Source organism: Halichoerus grypus, chromosome 4, assembly GCF_964656455.1.
Source record: "Halichoerus grypus chromosome 4, mHalGry1.hap1.1, whole genome shotgun sequence".
NCBI classification, from domain to species: Eukaryota; Metazoa; Chordata; class Mammalia; order Carnivora; family Phocidae; genus Halichoerus; species Halichoerus grypus.
Window position 1 is genome coordinate 95,332,403 of NC_135715.1, and position 15,569 is coordinate 95,347,971.

The 15,569-nt window shown below is 43.3% G+C and overlaps 1 protein-coding gene across 2 annotated transcripts in view; it reads left to right on the forward strand.

Annotated features, from left to right (window-relative positions):
* The window catches only part of CCDC93 (CCC complex scaffolding subunit CCDC93), an 85,006-nt gene that overhangs the window by 15,802 nt on the left and 53,635 nt on the right, over nucleotides 1–15,569 (forward strand). For both annotated transcript variants that reach the window (XM_078070685.1, XM_036105290.2), the window contains exons 5-7: nucleotides 1,560–1,658; nucleotides 2,443–2,499; nucleotides 11,730–11,830. In XM_078070685.1, the coding sequence (XP_077926811.1) occupies nucleotides 1,560–1,658; nucleotides 2,443–2,499; nucleotides 11,730–11,830 (257 nt within the window). The remainder of the gene's footprint in view (nucleotides 1–1,559; nucleotides 1,659–2,442; nucleotides 2,500–11,729; nucleotides 11,831–15,569) is intronic.

Sequence of the window (15,569 nt, forward strand, 5' to 3'; positions counted from 1 at the left end):
CAGCCAAGTAACAACTCAGTGTAGATCTAATTCATGGAGGAACATCTGAAAAAGAAACAACTTTGAAAGTCCAGAAACTGGATCTCCCCATCCAAAGGAAAGTAGAGAGAAATTGAGTTGAGCAAGGAGTCAGCCTCCTTAGTTGTCCTGGGCCACGGTGCTGGGTCGGGGTGCGAGAGAGGGGCTACAAAAGCTCTGAATACTGTCTGATCTTCCGTCCTGACTTCTGGGTCATTGTTTGGAGGTGGGGTGGAGTGGACTGATGGAAATAAATGGAAGATACTAACAACAAAATAATATTCCTCATAGAGTTATTTGCAGCCACCCCCATCTTGGGCAGCTATGTCCTAAACATGTCCTTTACTTGAGCTGGCTGCCCTCTGCGAGCAAGCATTCTGTCCGTCCCTGCAGGAGCACCATGCCGTATGCCACGTGTCTGCTTTCCTAGGTAGCTAAGCCTTGCCAAGTGTGCGGTGCTCGTGGGGAAATACAACTACTGTCCACAAACTGCTTTCGAGATGTAGTAGCTCTCTCTGGACAGAGCATGGTGACTCTGACAGATGGCATCCCCCTCCATAATGCTCTTCAGTTATAAAGGGAATGCATGAAGAGCCAGGGAGGAGAAACAGAGGCTGTGTTTCTGTATTTTGCATTCTTACTCTCAGAGCACCTGGATCTTCCACAGGTTATGGGGGTGTGCCTGTGTGTGTTGCCATTAACTGGAATTATAAGTAGGGAGCAATGAAGAACAGCTAGTTCTGCGTATCAGCCCAGTAAAGCTGGAAAACATTTCATAAAACTCATATGTCTAGTCTTCCAGTGTGGAAGAGCCTCTGAGTTGCGACTTGCAGCCTTGTTGTGCTTGCTTCCTACGGAGCAGTGGACAAATTGTGTAGTCTCTCTGAGCTTCAGGTCTGTACAACGTGGCTGGCACCAGTCACCTTATAATGTTGTGTGGATTAAGAGAGCAAATGCTGTGAGTGCCTGGCTCCCGTGAAGCCTAGGGCTGTGTACTCAGCAAGCCTGTTCTCACATCTGAATACTTGGGAGGTTGTTGGAATCAAGGAAACAAGGGATTGTACTAGATGTTCTCTGAGGCTCTCTTCCCTTCCCTGGCCTGTGGTGCAGGCAGCACAAGAAAGAAAGTAACGTTCAGATCTGCCACGAGAACCAGGTGTCTGTGTAACTATATTTGTGTTGTGCTTCAGGCATTCATAGAGCATTCTGGTCCTTGTGATTTCATTTGCTCCCACAGTAGCTCTGTGAGGTGAAAGAAACAATATTCTCACCTCTACACAGAGGGAAACTGAGGCCTGAGCATCCAACGTGAGGCTTTAAGGCTCCTGCACAGCCACTCTGCTCTAGATCCCATTGGATCTCAGCGTCTTAGACGCCCAGCTGGCTGCTTTTCACATAGGACAGTAGGTGTGGATAGTTTCTCATCACCTGGCCAGTTCAAGTGTGGTGATTTCGGTTCACGAGTTGTACCATCCCTGAATTGGCCTTTACCACAGTGGTGGTTCATCCCTATCCTCATGTTTCCTAACTTTCTTTCCCAGTGGCTGGTGAAGCGAGCTATAGAAACAAAGGAAGAGATGGGTGACTACATCCGCTCCTACTCCATATCCCAGTTCCAGAAAACCTACAGTCTCCCTGAGGTCAGTATTCTCCTTTTCTTTTCTCATCCAACTGCGAGCATGTGTATACACTTAGAGACTCCCCGGGAAGGAGCAGAGTAAGCTCAGGCTCCTCTGTGTGATGTCTCTGCCCCTGCCTGGGCAGCATCCTGGTACGTCAGAACTGCCTCTTTAAATGGGCCCTGGGTGTAAAGCCCTGCAATTTTCTCCTTTTCTCCCAATTTTAGTACTTGATTCAGAACTTTTATTAAATTATAAGAACATGAGTATATTTTTTTAATAGTCATATAAAGCTTTTCAAGAGACCACCTAGGTCATTGCCTAGGGCATTCCTATGGTAACGGTTTAATAGTAACCACCCCCACCGCAATAATAACAACAGATAGCCACTGAGTACTTACTACACTCAGTCCCAGCCCAACACATGCCTTCTCCTCCTTAATCTTCACAGCTGCTCTCTGATGTAGGTGGTGGTGTCCCCATTTACAGATGGTGAAACTGAGGCTTAGAGATAGGTGGCTTGCCCAGGGTGTCCGAGTTCATAAGGATTTGACCAAGAATGCTTGGCTTCACCAGTACACTTTGTGGTCCCCGTCTTTCTTACTGTTGTGGGATCTGTTTTGGAGCCATCTGCAGAGGCCCTAGCTTCTGCCCATGTAGAATATATTCCACTTTGTTAGAAGATTGAGGCTTCTGCAGGCAAAGCTGTGATGAGAAATCAATTTGTAAGATAGGTTTCTGAGAAGTCCGGTTGAGTTTCAGTCTTCACACAGGGTTTGTTTAATCCCTGTGTTTTGTCTTGCAGGATGATGACTTCATAAAGAGAAAAGAAAAGGCCATCAAGACAGTTGTCGACCTTGCAGTAAGTTCCCCTGCCCCTGTGTAAGGGAAGGACATAAGTTCATAGCCTCCAGATAGCCCCGTGATTCAAATCCCAAAACCCTTGCCCAGTCCCTCCTGGGATTGCCCAGGTGCTGACCTCAGGTGGGTGTGTGAGGGAAGCCCCGCCTGCCTCAGTGCCCGTACCTGGATGCCAGCATTTATGGGTAGAAAGTGCCACAACCACTGCCCTGTGTTTTTCTTAGTTCCAGTTTTCCAGGAGAAATTTTCCAAACCCATAGCCTTTCCTCATTTGTGCCAGTGGCAGGTGTAAACTTTGAATAGCTCCTCTCGAACTGGAGGTGGTAAATTGAGGTTAGCACCCCATGATGGCTCTGGAGAGGCAGAACAGCTCCTGAGCTTTGTGTGGGACACGCTGGGATGGCCTTGGTCACTGACAAAGTGAATCTTAACCATGGAGTCTGCACTCGCATGCCCACTCCCCCAGTGCAAGGGGCAGAGGAGAGCTTTTCAAACCTTTCTGGGCCAGAGCCCAGCAGAACCTTCTCGGTGCCACACACTCAACCCCAGCCCCAGCCTTCCTACCTGAGCTGCTGGGAATGAAGCCACAGTGCCTGGGGGGGTAAGTTCGCTTTCTTCCAAAAATAATGCATAGTGTTATTTTGCATTTTTCCCCCTACTTTAAGAATACATGTGTGATCTTCCAAGGTGATCACTCTAAAAAGAGTAACAATCATTTGATGACATGAAGTGCTCGTTTTAAACAAGAAAAATCTTTGTCACTTTAGAGTTGTGATTTGTATCTTCTTCACAATTCCATTTTGGAAATGGAAGGAGTGGAAAACCTTCAAGATAGTTACACTCTGAAGCCAGATACTGTTCTCAGATACGGTGGCGATATCAAATAATAATAATAACAGGACATGATATGACATCAGAGTAATTTTTTTCCCCTAGTTATGAAATAGTTGTTCAGTTTAGACATCCCTAAAGTTTTTTGTTTTTTTTTTAAAGGTTGATAGATACAGAGGAAGAGAATCAACCTTAATCTCACAACAAAGAAGCAGTTTCTTTTGGTGCTTGGACATATTTCTTCCATTTTTTTTTAAGATTTTATTTATTTGTCAGAGAGCGAGAGAGAGCACAAGCAGGGGAAGCGGCAGGCAGAGGGAGAAGCAGACTCCCCGCTGAGCAGGGACCAGGGATCATGACCTAAGCCAAAGGCAGACAAGTAACTAACTGAGCCACCCAGGCGTCCCTCTTCCATGTTTTTAATGTGCATTTTTATACCGAATTGGAGTCATAACTTTAAATAAAATTGTGGTTTTTTTAACTTACCAATATAGTGTCTTTGTAAGCTATTAAGGATTCCTCCTAACTGCATTTGTCATGAAAAATATTAACCAGTTTGTTGGCTATGTGGTTGCTTTCTCTTATTTTAAATGATGCTTCATTTCTGGAAAGCTAGGAGAACCAAGTGATGGCATTACCTCTCATCCAGGGAATTGGGGAGCCCGGGGCAGGAGAGGAAGGGAAATTCTCTTTGCCTTGTAAAGCCTGTCCTATTTGAATGTTATACCAAGTCTGTGTGTTACTTATTCAAAAACGGTAAACAAAAGTAAAATTTTCTAAATGCTTAATTGAATATCTTCTTGTGTAAATCTCACTCTGAGCCCTGGGTAGAGAGTGAGAAATAATAGTTTTCAGCCTTATCACTGGGAAGAAGAGGCCAGCATAGCTGTCGGTCATCCTATCAGTGGAACTGGGCCTGGCATCTCCATACCCATTAAACATTTCAGGCCTCTAGAGACACATTCTTTCTTCTTATTTGTAATGGAGTTTTTAAAGAAAATCCGCCTCTTCTGCTTGGTAATGTGACTGCATACGATTTAAGGAGGTAATGATAATGACAAATACCTGGTGCCCAGACATTGTTGTAAGCATTTATGTATACCTTACCTAGTCCATACAACAATCTTCTGAAGTAGTAGTATTTTCTTTCCTTTTTTATAGGTGAGGAAGCTCAAGCACAGATAGGTTATATAAATTGCCCAAGGTCACATTGGTGATGATGGAGTCAGGATGCAAACCCAGTCTTGTAACTACTATGCTGTGGGCCTCTAGATAAAATGCTGTTTACAGCTAATTCAAAAATAATATCAAGATAAAGGAAAATGGGGAAAATTTGCAAGTCTCTTGATAATAGTTCAGATTGCTCAGTTGATTTCCTTTTTTATGTGTGAACTTACTCCTTAGTTGACTGTCAATACATTTGTAGCAGGAATGATAAGAATTTTGATGGATGGCCAGAGCTGGCCTTTGGGTTTTATTTGTTTTCTTCTTACCCTTCACTTCCAGATGCTGTCTTCTTAGGATTCTTAGCTGAGCTCCATTACCATTCACTTCCCTCCCTCCCACCCACCACTTCTGCAAGTGCTTTGTCACTTCCTTGCCTTGAAATTCGAGTTCCAGAAGCTTACTGGAGACTCCAGGGTTGCAGTGCATGTCCCTGGCTTATCCTCGTGAGTCCTGTAAGGAATGGAACAGCATGCTGGTTTTCATTTGTCGTCACTCTCCCCGAGGGAAATCTGTCCCTTCGTGAAGGGAATGAAGTCTTTCCTTAACTACCAGAAGCTGTGGCTCTTTTAGGTCTCAGGTTCTGAAGGCTGTTTCCCTCTCCTTCTACCCTTTTCCCAGTTCTGCCCTTCACATGACTCATCAGTGTTTCTTATCTGCTCCTTATGGACGAATCTAGAATCCCAAACTTAAATTGTGAAAGGTAACTTACAGATTCAAATAAGGTCACACAGTAGGTGCCTAATTTCTGGACCCAGCCTTTTATAATATGTGTCTGTAGCTGCCGCGTACTGATTGAGGGCCTTCTGTGTGTTTGGCACCCAATGAGGCGTTTCACAAGCATCGTCTCATAAGCGCCTTTCCAACACTCAGCGAGTTCTATATTATTATTTCTGTTTTATAAATCAGAAGGTTGACACAAAAGTTAACAAATTCCCTCCATATTTGCAGAATAGGAAGAGGCAGCCAGATTTTGGTTTTACATCAGACTCCTCAAACACGACAGGTGTGGTGCTCCTCCCATTTCCTCTCTTCACCTGGACTCTGATTTCCCACATACTCCTGGCACCAGTTTTACAGCAATGATCCTGGCTTATTTCAGGACTCTGAGATGTTACTCATCTAGGTCCCAGAGACTCAGAGGTGTCCAGAGCAGCGAGGTGCTCTTCCACCACCTTGTCAGTCCCCTGCGGGGTTGTTTACTCTGACTTTTCCACTTGAAGACCCTTTGTCCAGCTAGAGAATGTCTGCCAAGTGGAGACAATCCTGTTGTCTTTCTTCATCTACGAACATAATACCAGCAGGCTTTTACTTATTCTTGCTTAGATATAACCTCTTTTTAGAAAATAAATATTAAACATTTTAATATTTTTCAAAATATATAGCTCATTCTTATCCTTAGCCCTCCTTATAGGACTGTTCCAGTCTTTTGTACTTGTCCTTGGTTATGTAGCCCAGCCATTTTTGGGTGCATGATTTTTTGTTTTAAAAAAGCTTATATGTATTTTGTACTAGTACTTTAGTAATAGTAACAAAAAATGAAGAAATGGGGAAAAATTACAAAGACTAAGTCACCGTGATACCACCAGCCAGGGATAATTACTGATACATATTCCAAGTAGGAAATACAAAGTTAGGGATATCAATACAGAGAATTAGAGATCCCTAAAAATGGCATTATACTGTATATTCTGTTTTATTTTTTGTTCAACAATATAATTGAGGCTGTCTTTCCATGCCAATAATACCTCTATAGCCTTTTTACGGGCTGTAGATTATTCATTGTGTGGTATTAATTTAACTAGCTCACTTTGTATCTTTATTTTTCTTTTTTCCATTATGTAGGACATTCTTATAGCTAAGTTTTTCCTTTGATCTTTATTTACTTAGGAAACATTGGATAAAATGGAATTGGGTCAGAGGTTATGCCTAAGGCTATTAGTACCTCTTGGCAGATTGCCAGGCAGAAAGGCTGCTGTGAACTTGAATTTCTGCACTCATCACTTTGGGGTTTTCTCTCTTTGTCTTGGCCTCATTTTTCTTCCTCTTGGGGATTATTCCCAGTACTTTGGCTTTCTTCTTGAATTGTGTTACTTCTTGGCTTCTGCATACCTCCTTTTTACAGAATAGCTAGCTGCTTTGTAGAAGGCTGATGGGAAGTATATTTTCAAAGCACCTAAGAAATCAAAACTCTCGCCACCCAGGACAGGTCACCCCTTACCACCTTTTCCTTTTTGTGTCATAACATAGTCGCTCGTTTGTCTCACCTAGCATGCTGTTGTACAGCTTACTTCCTCCTTGTCTGAGCTGTCAGCCTTCATATCCCTCAAGTATCTGTTCTGTGCAGTGAGGTCTGTTACTCCCTGTTAACCTTGACTAAGAGTACCTGTCAAATTTTACCCAAAGCTCCAAGAAGTAATTGTTTACTATTCATTGAACATTTTTTGGTAATGTTTAGAATTTTGTATAAGAATAGAGGGGGGAAAAGGACTCTTAGAACTTCCAATTTAGTTGAAAGAAATGTTTTGCAGAACTTAATGGGATCACTTAGGAGACCATGTCATTTGAAGTTATTACTCCAGTGTGTTCTTCCACAGGAAATGCTATGAGGAAGGCCTTTTCATTCACATAAAATATAAATGTGGCTACATACATAAAACAATGTTAGTACATTTTATCAATAATAATATATATACATATGTATATTAAAAATGTATATTTTAGGCTCAGTCGGTTAAGCATCTGACTCTTGATTCCGGCTCAGAGATTCTTCTCTCCCTTTCCTCTGCCCCTCCCCCCCCCCAAAAAATGTATAGCTATCTATCTATCCTAGATATATATATCTCTTAGCTTAGATATATATTATCTAACTTAGCTCTTACTGTGTGTCAGATACCATGAAATAATCCTCACAATAACTCTACTTGTATCTTTCTTAGAGATGGAAAATCACAGAGGTTAAAGTAACTTGCCCCAAATCAGACAGGTAGTAGGTTATGGGGTTAGGACCAAAAGCTTGTTTGTCCACGTATTCATTCAGTAATATTAGTTGCACACTCACTGTGTATCAGATTGCACTCTAGGAGGTGAGGTAAAAGCAGTAAGGGAATCAAGGGAATTGGGGGTCTCATCAAGGAAAAAGATATGACCACGAGGGGGCAAGCAGCGCACATAAGCTTTATTGGGGTGATGCTTTGACAGGTTTGCTTGTAAGATGGGGCAGTCAGTCCCTCACAGCAAGCCACCATCCAGAGTTCTAGACACCAGGGCTGCATCCAGAAGGTGAGGGTAGCAAGGGAACCCCCCAGGGGGTCCTGGAGATTGTCCACGTGCCTCGGTGATGTCACGCAGCAACAGCACAGAGAATCTCTAGCCAGAGGTCTCTGAAAGAGATCTGCAGCAGCGGTTTTGGGTCTTTATAGTCCCAGGGCTTATCCTATCTGGTTAGCAAACGCAGTTTTGTAGAGTATGCGACATAGACAGGCTGTAAGTGGCTAAAAATATGCCTCTTTGGGCCATGTTTGAAACAACTGGATGTGTAAAAATTTGACTTTGGCCCTGGCATGCTTTTGAGCCACTAGGTCTCAGCCTGCTGTGAGGAAATAAACCTAAGAGCCAACGTGCAGAAGCCATCTTTGGCTCCTTTACTTAATACAGTGACCTTAGTCTTACCAGCAAATTATACCGTTCGACTCAGGGAGCCCTGTGGCGGGATGTGTGCCGGTCCTGAAGGAGCAGAGCAGGGCTCATGTGAAAGAGAATAGAAAGGAAACAAAGTCTGGAGAAAACTGCCTCCCCAGCTCACTCTCCTCCCTGCAGACGTGTCCCCTCTCCAGAAATAGTTGCCATCCATTGGTCTCCCATTTCCTTCACTTAGTACCCAGGGGCTTTGTTCCATTTGTTGTTTTATTAGCATGAGAATGGGAAAAAAAAAAAAAGCAAGCAAATGTATTTGTCCCAATTATAGTAACTTCTTCCTACAGGATCTTTCAGGACATTGGTCTTGATGGTGGAGACATCTGTGGAGGCCCGTGGGGTGAAGCAGAGTTAGTTCGTGGGGCTCCTGGACTGAGGCGTGTCTGAGGGTTGAGCGCTGAGGGAATGTGTTGACGTCAGTGGAGGCAAGTCAGGGGAATGTCACTCCCTGCAGACCTGGGTGTGGCCTGGCCACTGGAGCTCTTAGCCAGAGAATGCCAAGTTGGTGGTGGCTGTCTCACTGCCTGCTCATTATTTCAGAAAGGAGATACCCGCCGCAGTTGTGATTAATCTCTGCTGCAGACGCTGCCCTGATGTTGTGCTCTCCACTTCCCTCCCTGCCATTTGAAATGTGACTCAGGAATTCTCCTAACTGGTGTCCTGTAGCCAGACCTTTAGGTAGAAATCTGTGACTCTCACACCCTGCTCATGTGTCCTTTAGCACAAAGAACAAGAGCCTGTTCAAGGGCTATTAGTCTAGCCCTGGTTTTACAGAGACGGAAACAGGCCCATTGAAGGGAATTCCCGAGGTCATAGAGCTAGTAAATGGCAGAGACCAGACTAGACATCAGTGGTTCTGACTCTGTTGCTTTAAAGGGTGACTTAGCAATAGTTCTTTAAGTTGGCCTGAAAACCTGACATTTAGGTCCTTGTTATTTAAGCGAACCACTGTAATGATCCATGTGGCAGCCTCAGGTATATGGCAGTCTCGTGAGAGGACTCACTTGAGATGGCTGGAGGGTGGTGGGAATGCCCACCAGAAGCAAGTGAGGGTATTGGAAAAACCCTGGGCCTAGCAGCCAGGGGACCTAGGGCCAGGCCTAATACTATTTGAGAGATCCTGGACAAATTATTTAATCTCTGCTTCTTCAGTAGTGGAGTGGGGGTAATAGCATCTGCCTTGTCTCTACCTCTGGGAACAGTTATAAAATGCAAAGGTGAGGTGTATATGAGGTGCTTTCAAGTGTAAGGAATAATTACACAAAGGCCAACATTGTCACTGTTTCCCAGAATAAAAGGTCCTTGTAGCTGTTGGTTTCAGTATGCTATTGTTTTGGAGTCAGTCCTTTTTTTAGAAGAATCCAATTTCCTGTCTTGGGTCATTGACTCTATTGGTGGTAACTAAGGAAGATAGCAGTTAAGCTCAATTATATAGTACTGCTATAATAGAGCTCAGTGAGAATTAAATCATATGTAGTAACTGACATCATGTGGATTCATTATATGTTGCATTTCCCCATGAATCTGTTTTACATTATTTATAGCTTCCTATTCCTGTAGACACCAGCAGCAAACTAGGAATTATTTCTGGCAGCAAGTCATAAGAACAACACTCCAGCATCATCCCAGACCCTAGTCCATTCCTTTTCTTTTACAGAATTGTTAAAATTACATAGTATGTGTTACAAAAGGATGTTTTTCTGTATGTTTGAAACTTTTCGTAATAAAAAGTAAAATAACAAAGTTAACAAGAATTATCAAGGGAGGTACAATTCTACTTGGAATAAAAATACCACTATCTGAAGAAACCTGATAGTAGTGCTTGTCCTAGTGATGTCCAGGTAGAGGTTAGTTGTGATGAACTCTGGTCGTGGAGAAGAAAAGATCCAGGGATGAACAACTGGAATACCTTCCTTGCATAAATATTTGCCTACTTGCACCCAGAGCCCTGAACACATTTTACTAAGATATGATTTGACTGCCAGCTCGACACTCAAGAAGGACATTCATTTGGGGTGGAATGCTAAATCAGGTCATCTAGGGGTAAAGAACTACATTAATTGAGCACCTACTACATGCCACATACTTTGTTCAAGAAATACTATGTTTCAGAATGTGTCCTATACAAAATAGATCTATGTTTGCTTCTACATTTATAATTAAATCACACTCTAGTAATTTTAAAATTTTGTTAGTGAAAGTTGATAGAGCATTTTGTGTTTTTATACACTTTTTTTTTTTTTAATAAACTTCAGCCTGGTACTTTTGTAAAAAAGATATTATTGCTGAAGGGTTTGTATCTACTCTTCTTTTCTGCTATTAGAGTCTAGGAATTGAAATCTCCTTTACCATTTAAGGAATTTTTTTTAAGGATTCTGGGTTAACCTATACACCTGTGATTGTTTAACTGGTTTGTGGCCCTGGGTGGTGGAAAGGTCTGGATATGCAGTGACAAGAAAATTTGTGTTTTTTTCTGGAAAATTTTATTAAGGAATAAAATAATCTGAATAGATAAACCTTGCTTCTCAAGACAAGATTCAATATTATAAATATGCCAGTTCTTTCCAAAATAATCTATAAATTTGGTGTGATTCTAATCAAAACTCAACAGTTATTCATTAGGAACCTGACAAGTTGATGCTAGAATTCATTTGAAAGAGAGAATGTTTAACAATAGCCAGGAAATTTGAAAAAGAATAGTGGAGACAGGATAAAGGTTCATAAAGCAAGAGGAATTGAAGAGGGTAACATTGGTACATGTTATATATGTATGCCATTTCAGATCTGGGGAAGGCTGGACTATTAAATTGATGATGTTGGGATTCTTAATTTTCCATTCAGGAAAAAAGCTTCTGAATAGATTAAAAAGCTAAGTATAACCTATACAAGTAACATACGAGAACTTTTTTTTTTTTTTTTTACAATCCCTGGTAATAAGAAGTAAGATATAAAATGATTGATAAGTTTGACCACATAAAATATTAAAATGCCATAGGACAAAAGAAACACCAAGGGGGCGCCTTGGTGGCTCAGTCAGTTGAGCGTCCGACTCTTGGTTTCTGCTCAAGTTGTGATCTCAGGGTCATGGGATTGAGACCCGCGTCGGGCTCCATGCTCAGCGGGGAGTCTGCTTAGGGATTCTCTCTCTCCCCCTCCCTCTGCCCCTCCCCCCATGCTCGCTCGCTCTCTCCCTCTCTCTAAAAATAAGTGAATAAATCTTAAAAAAAAAAAAAAAAAAAAACAAGTTAAAGTTGACAAGCAATATCTTGAGTGGAAATATTGCTACCTATATGAATGTCAAAGGAGCAGACTCCTTGAAGGCGGCCGCCCTGAGTGCCCACTGTTCTCCTGCGGGAGGCGGGCACACTCACCATGATGGGGAAAGACTTGCTTCCCTGACTGGCTGGATGCACCCAGCAGGCAGTTCAGAAGGAGAGTGTTCTCACACTCAGTAAGTCGTCTGTCTCATCCACTTCTTAGGATGTTTACAAGCCCCGTCGGAAATACAAACGCCAACAGGGAGCAGAAGAGCTGCTCGATGAAGAATCTCGAGTCCATGCCACGCTTTTGGAATATGGCAGGTAATGAAGGGGATCCAGCCTGAGGTGTCTATTTTATAAAACCCTTGAGAAGAAAAACTGATTTGGATTGCTTCATTGAGATTAATTTGGTTGGGTTTTTTTTTTTTTTTTTTTTTTAACCTGACAGTTTACTGTTTTTGGCCCGAGATTTCCATCACCAGGGACTTTTCTCTCTGGGTAGCTTCCCTGATGATGGTGGAGGCCTGATCTTTGCAGTTCCCCTCCGGAAATATGTGTGTAACTGTGCGCCCTGGCTCTGCCCTCCTGGGGAGTTGAGGTGTTTGGGGGTATTTGCAGAGGCCAGGAGTGGTCTGCCCTTCATGCCCCTGCCATTCGTTAAAATCTTCAGGGAAAATTACAGAATTGAAAACAATTACGGTAGTTCTAAGTGTTAGAGTAATAGTTTTGGTTTCCCGTGAGGGATTGTCCTGAGCAGGAAGATGAAGAATTTAGAAATATTTTATCACCTCTTAATAACCTTCCTAATTTTTTAAAAAGCCATTTATCTTTTATCCTCATTTTTTACTTAACAAGCACACAAAGAAGTGCTGTCCTCATTGAATTTCTTGGTTGACCTTGGGTATTAACCTTCATTTATGTCCTGCGTTTTCTACATAGGATAACTGATTCCTGGATGTGAGTATGGCTCCTTGTGCTTCCTTTCTTTAATCTGGGAGTGATTGCTGTATGCTGCTCTGCCTCATAACCCAGCCCTCCTTGGGCGGCTGGGACTAACAGCTCGCCTCCCCGAGTGAGCATGTGAAGGCTTACCCCCTCTGAGGCACCAGACACAACTGGAAGGAAGTTAGGCTTCATTGGCTTCAATACCTCATCTTTCAAATGGAAAAAATTTCCCAAAAAAGTTGCCACCTTTTTTTTTTTTTTCTTCTTTTTCTTGTTGAGGGGCTTGTGTGGTGTCAGGTCCGTCCTTCCTAAGAATGAAAGCTAGTCTGTTTCATTCAGAGGAAGGTGTTAGTGCTGGCCCTCAGCCGGGTCCGATGGCTACTCCACAGCTCCCCAGTCGCGGCTGTGAATTGAACTCCACTTCGGAGTCAGGCACCACCAGACCATCTACATAATTTGTGGGGCCCAGGATAAAATAAGAATTACTAGTAATGACTAATTATTAAGAATTTCAAGGGGCACCTGTGGCAGTCATTAAGCATCTGCCTTCGGCACAGGTCATGATCCCAGGGTCCTGGAATCAAGCCCCATGTTGGGCTCCTGCTTGGCAGGGAGCCTGCTTCTCCCTCTCCCACTCCCCTTGCTTGTGTTCCCTCTCTCATTGTGTCTCTCTCTGACCAATAAATAAAAATTAAAAAAAAAAAAAAAAGAATTTCAAGACAGCAACAAAAGCCAGGTGTGGGGCCCTTCTGAGCTGTATGCCCTGGGCACTGCGACGGGGTTTTCCAGCCAAGCCCCAGCTGTAGGTGGGCAGGTGAGGCCGCACGGCTCCAGGTGAGCCACAGCTGGAGAGACAACCTCCCCGGGTGTCCCATGTTCCAGGGCCAAAGAATACTCAGGGGAATGTTGTGGTTTTCTTAGTTTGTATTGTTCATAGCTCCATTTTTTGCCCATTGTCATGGATACTCAGACGCTCCTGGGGGTGAAGAGGAGTCAGAGATTCGGTGAATTGTCCACCTTACCGAGACCAGGCTGACAATATTTCCCTATTTTGTTTTGAAATTCTCAGTTTTAAACTGGCTCTTTTGCGTGTGTCGTAGAGGGTAGTCATTATTGTCATGTGATGGCTGGGTAACTTCAGGACGCCCCTGCCCGTCCTCACGAGTGGTTGGTGCGGTTGGAGTCCAGAGCCTGGTGGGGCTTTCTTTAGGGAAGGGAGCAATGCACAGGTTTTCTTCGTGACTCCTCTCAAATTTGGAGTGCAAGAAAGAGCAGAGTGTGTCAATGTCCATCTTGGTTCCTGTTGGTGGGGTCAGGCTGATTTCTGCTGAGTTCCAAGCTTAGGGTAGGTGTTTGATGAAGGATTTTGTTTTTTTAGGAGAGAAGTTATTTTACTCTCTTTTTAGCTTTCCTGATGAGGAGAGGCTGAGTTTGTGAGAAGTGGGGAAGTGGGTACTTAGGACATTCTGATAGTTTAATTAGCTCAACTCCCTTTTTTGAGAATGGTAAAGACAGCGTTAGAAAATTTAAAAAGTAACTTGCCCAAAGTCAACTATTAACTACTCTTAAGAATTATTAAGAGCCTCACACTGGAACTTGAACTCAGGTTCGTTGGACCCTCATAGCATGCTTTTATCATTAGCTCCAGGTATTGTTTGAGTCTCCAGGGGCAGTTTGGCTTCTGGTTTTAGAAACACAGGCCCAGTCTTTGTTGTTTGGTCTGACACAGAACAAGAGGAGAGTGGTTATTAAAACCGATGGAGCAAATTGGACAAAACTTAAAGCCCCAGCAAGTGTTCGTTTCATTCCCTCTCCTTGGGAAGGCCCTCCGCTCCTTTCTGGCCATCAGACTTTCTCCTCAGTGTTCGGTCAGTACTGTCCCCTAGACAAATGGTCTTGCCCATTAAATGAGGATTACATACCAATACACACGTGAAGAACTCTAAGTAGTTTGTCCTGTGCAGAAAACAGTAAACGTCGACTGCTAGGCTCTGTCATCAGCAGCAGCAGCAACAGTTTTCAGTTCTCAAATGCCCTTAAATATGACCTGTAGATTCAAATGCGCCTCTCCTTTTAGTTCTCCTTGTCCCTGTGCTCTGTACCCCTAGCACTAGCCCTCCCCAGCCCTGCGAGAAGTGTCACCCACTCTTCCTCCTTCCCTTCCCCAGTCAAGCAAGGCTGGGCCTCCACTGGCCCTGGGACTCACCCTCCTCCGTCCTGTCTCTCCCGTCAGTGTGAACATCATGGCACCCCTAATTACTCATCCCCACCTAGGAATCCACATCCCCCATCTCTTGTCAGTGGCTCTGGTTTTCTGTCTATCTCACCTCTTGATAAGAGGGCAAGTATTTTGACTCCTGGAGTAAGAAGGTCTGAGACTCTTTGGGGTTGAAGGTTACTCATTAGCCTAGGCCCACAGTGCATCTGGCTTTGAGGTCAGCATTCCAGCATCTTCCACCTTTTTTGACTTACTTGCTGAAATGAAGTTGGACTTTGAGCCCCGTCAGCCATGCTGAAGGCCTTAAGGTCTGTGTGTGCCTGTTCGTGTTTGGATAGATTGGTTTAAGTGTTATGGTATTGGAAAAACAAGACTCATGGTTTTGATTTTAGACTTAAACAAAATTGCAAGTCTATCGTATTTCAGTTTTGTTACGGGTCCAGTCAGCTTTGAGGAGCTAAATTAAAACACCTAACCATGCTATAAAATTGCTGCTGTGGAGAAATGCATTTTATATGCGGTATATTTGACTTGGTTAAAAACCATAATTCAACCGAGTACATTTGACGATCTAATTGGCTTTATTAAGTGATTCATGAATCCAGCAGCCTTCCATGTAGCAAGTAAAGATGAGCTCCCAGGAGCTATACAAAATGGGAGGTTTTTATAGGAAGGAGGGTAGGGTAAGAAGTTATTAACAAAAGAAAACAAAGGATTGTTTCAGGCAAGGTCACCTTCCTTTAGGGGGAAGAGATGGGGTCTTATTAGGTGATTACCTCATCTTCCTTTGGAGGATGGAGAGGGCCCTTGTGACAGATTACCTCTTTGGTGCCGACCAGAAAATTCCAGATTGATTAGCTTGAAATTCCACTCCTGGAGGGGTTGACACTGCAATTG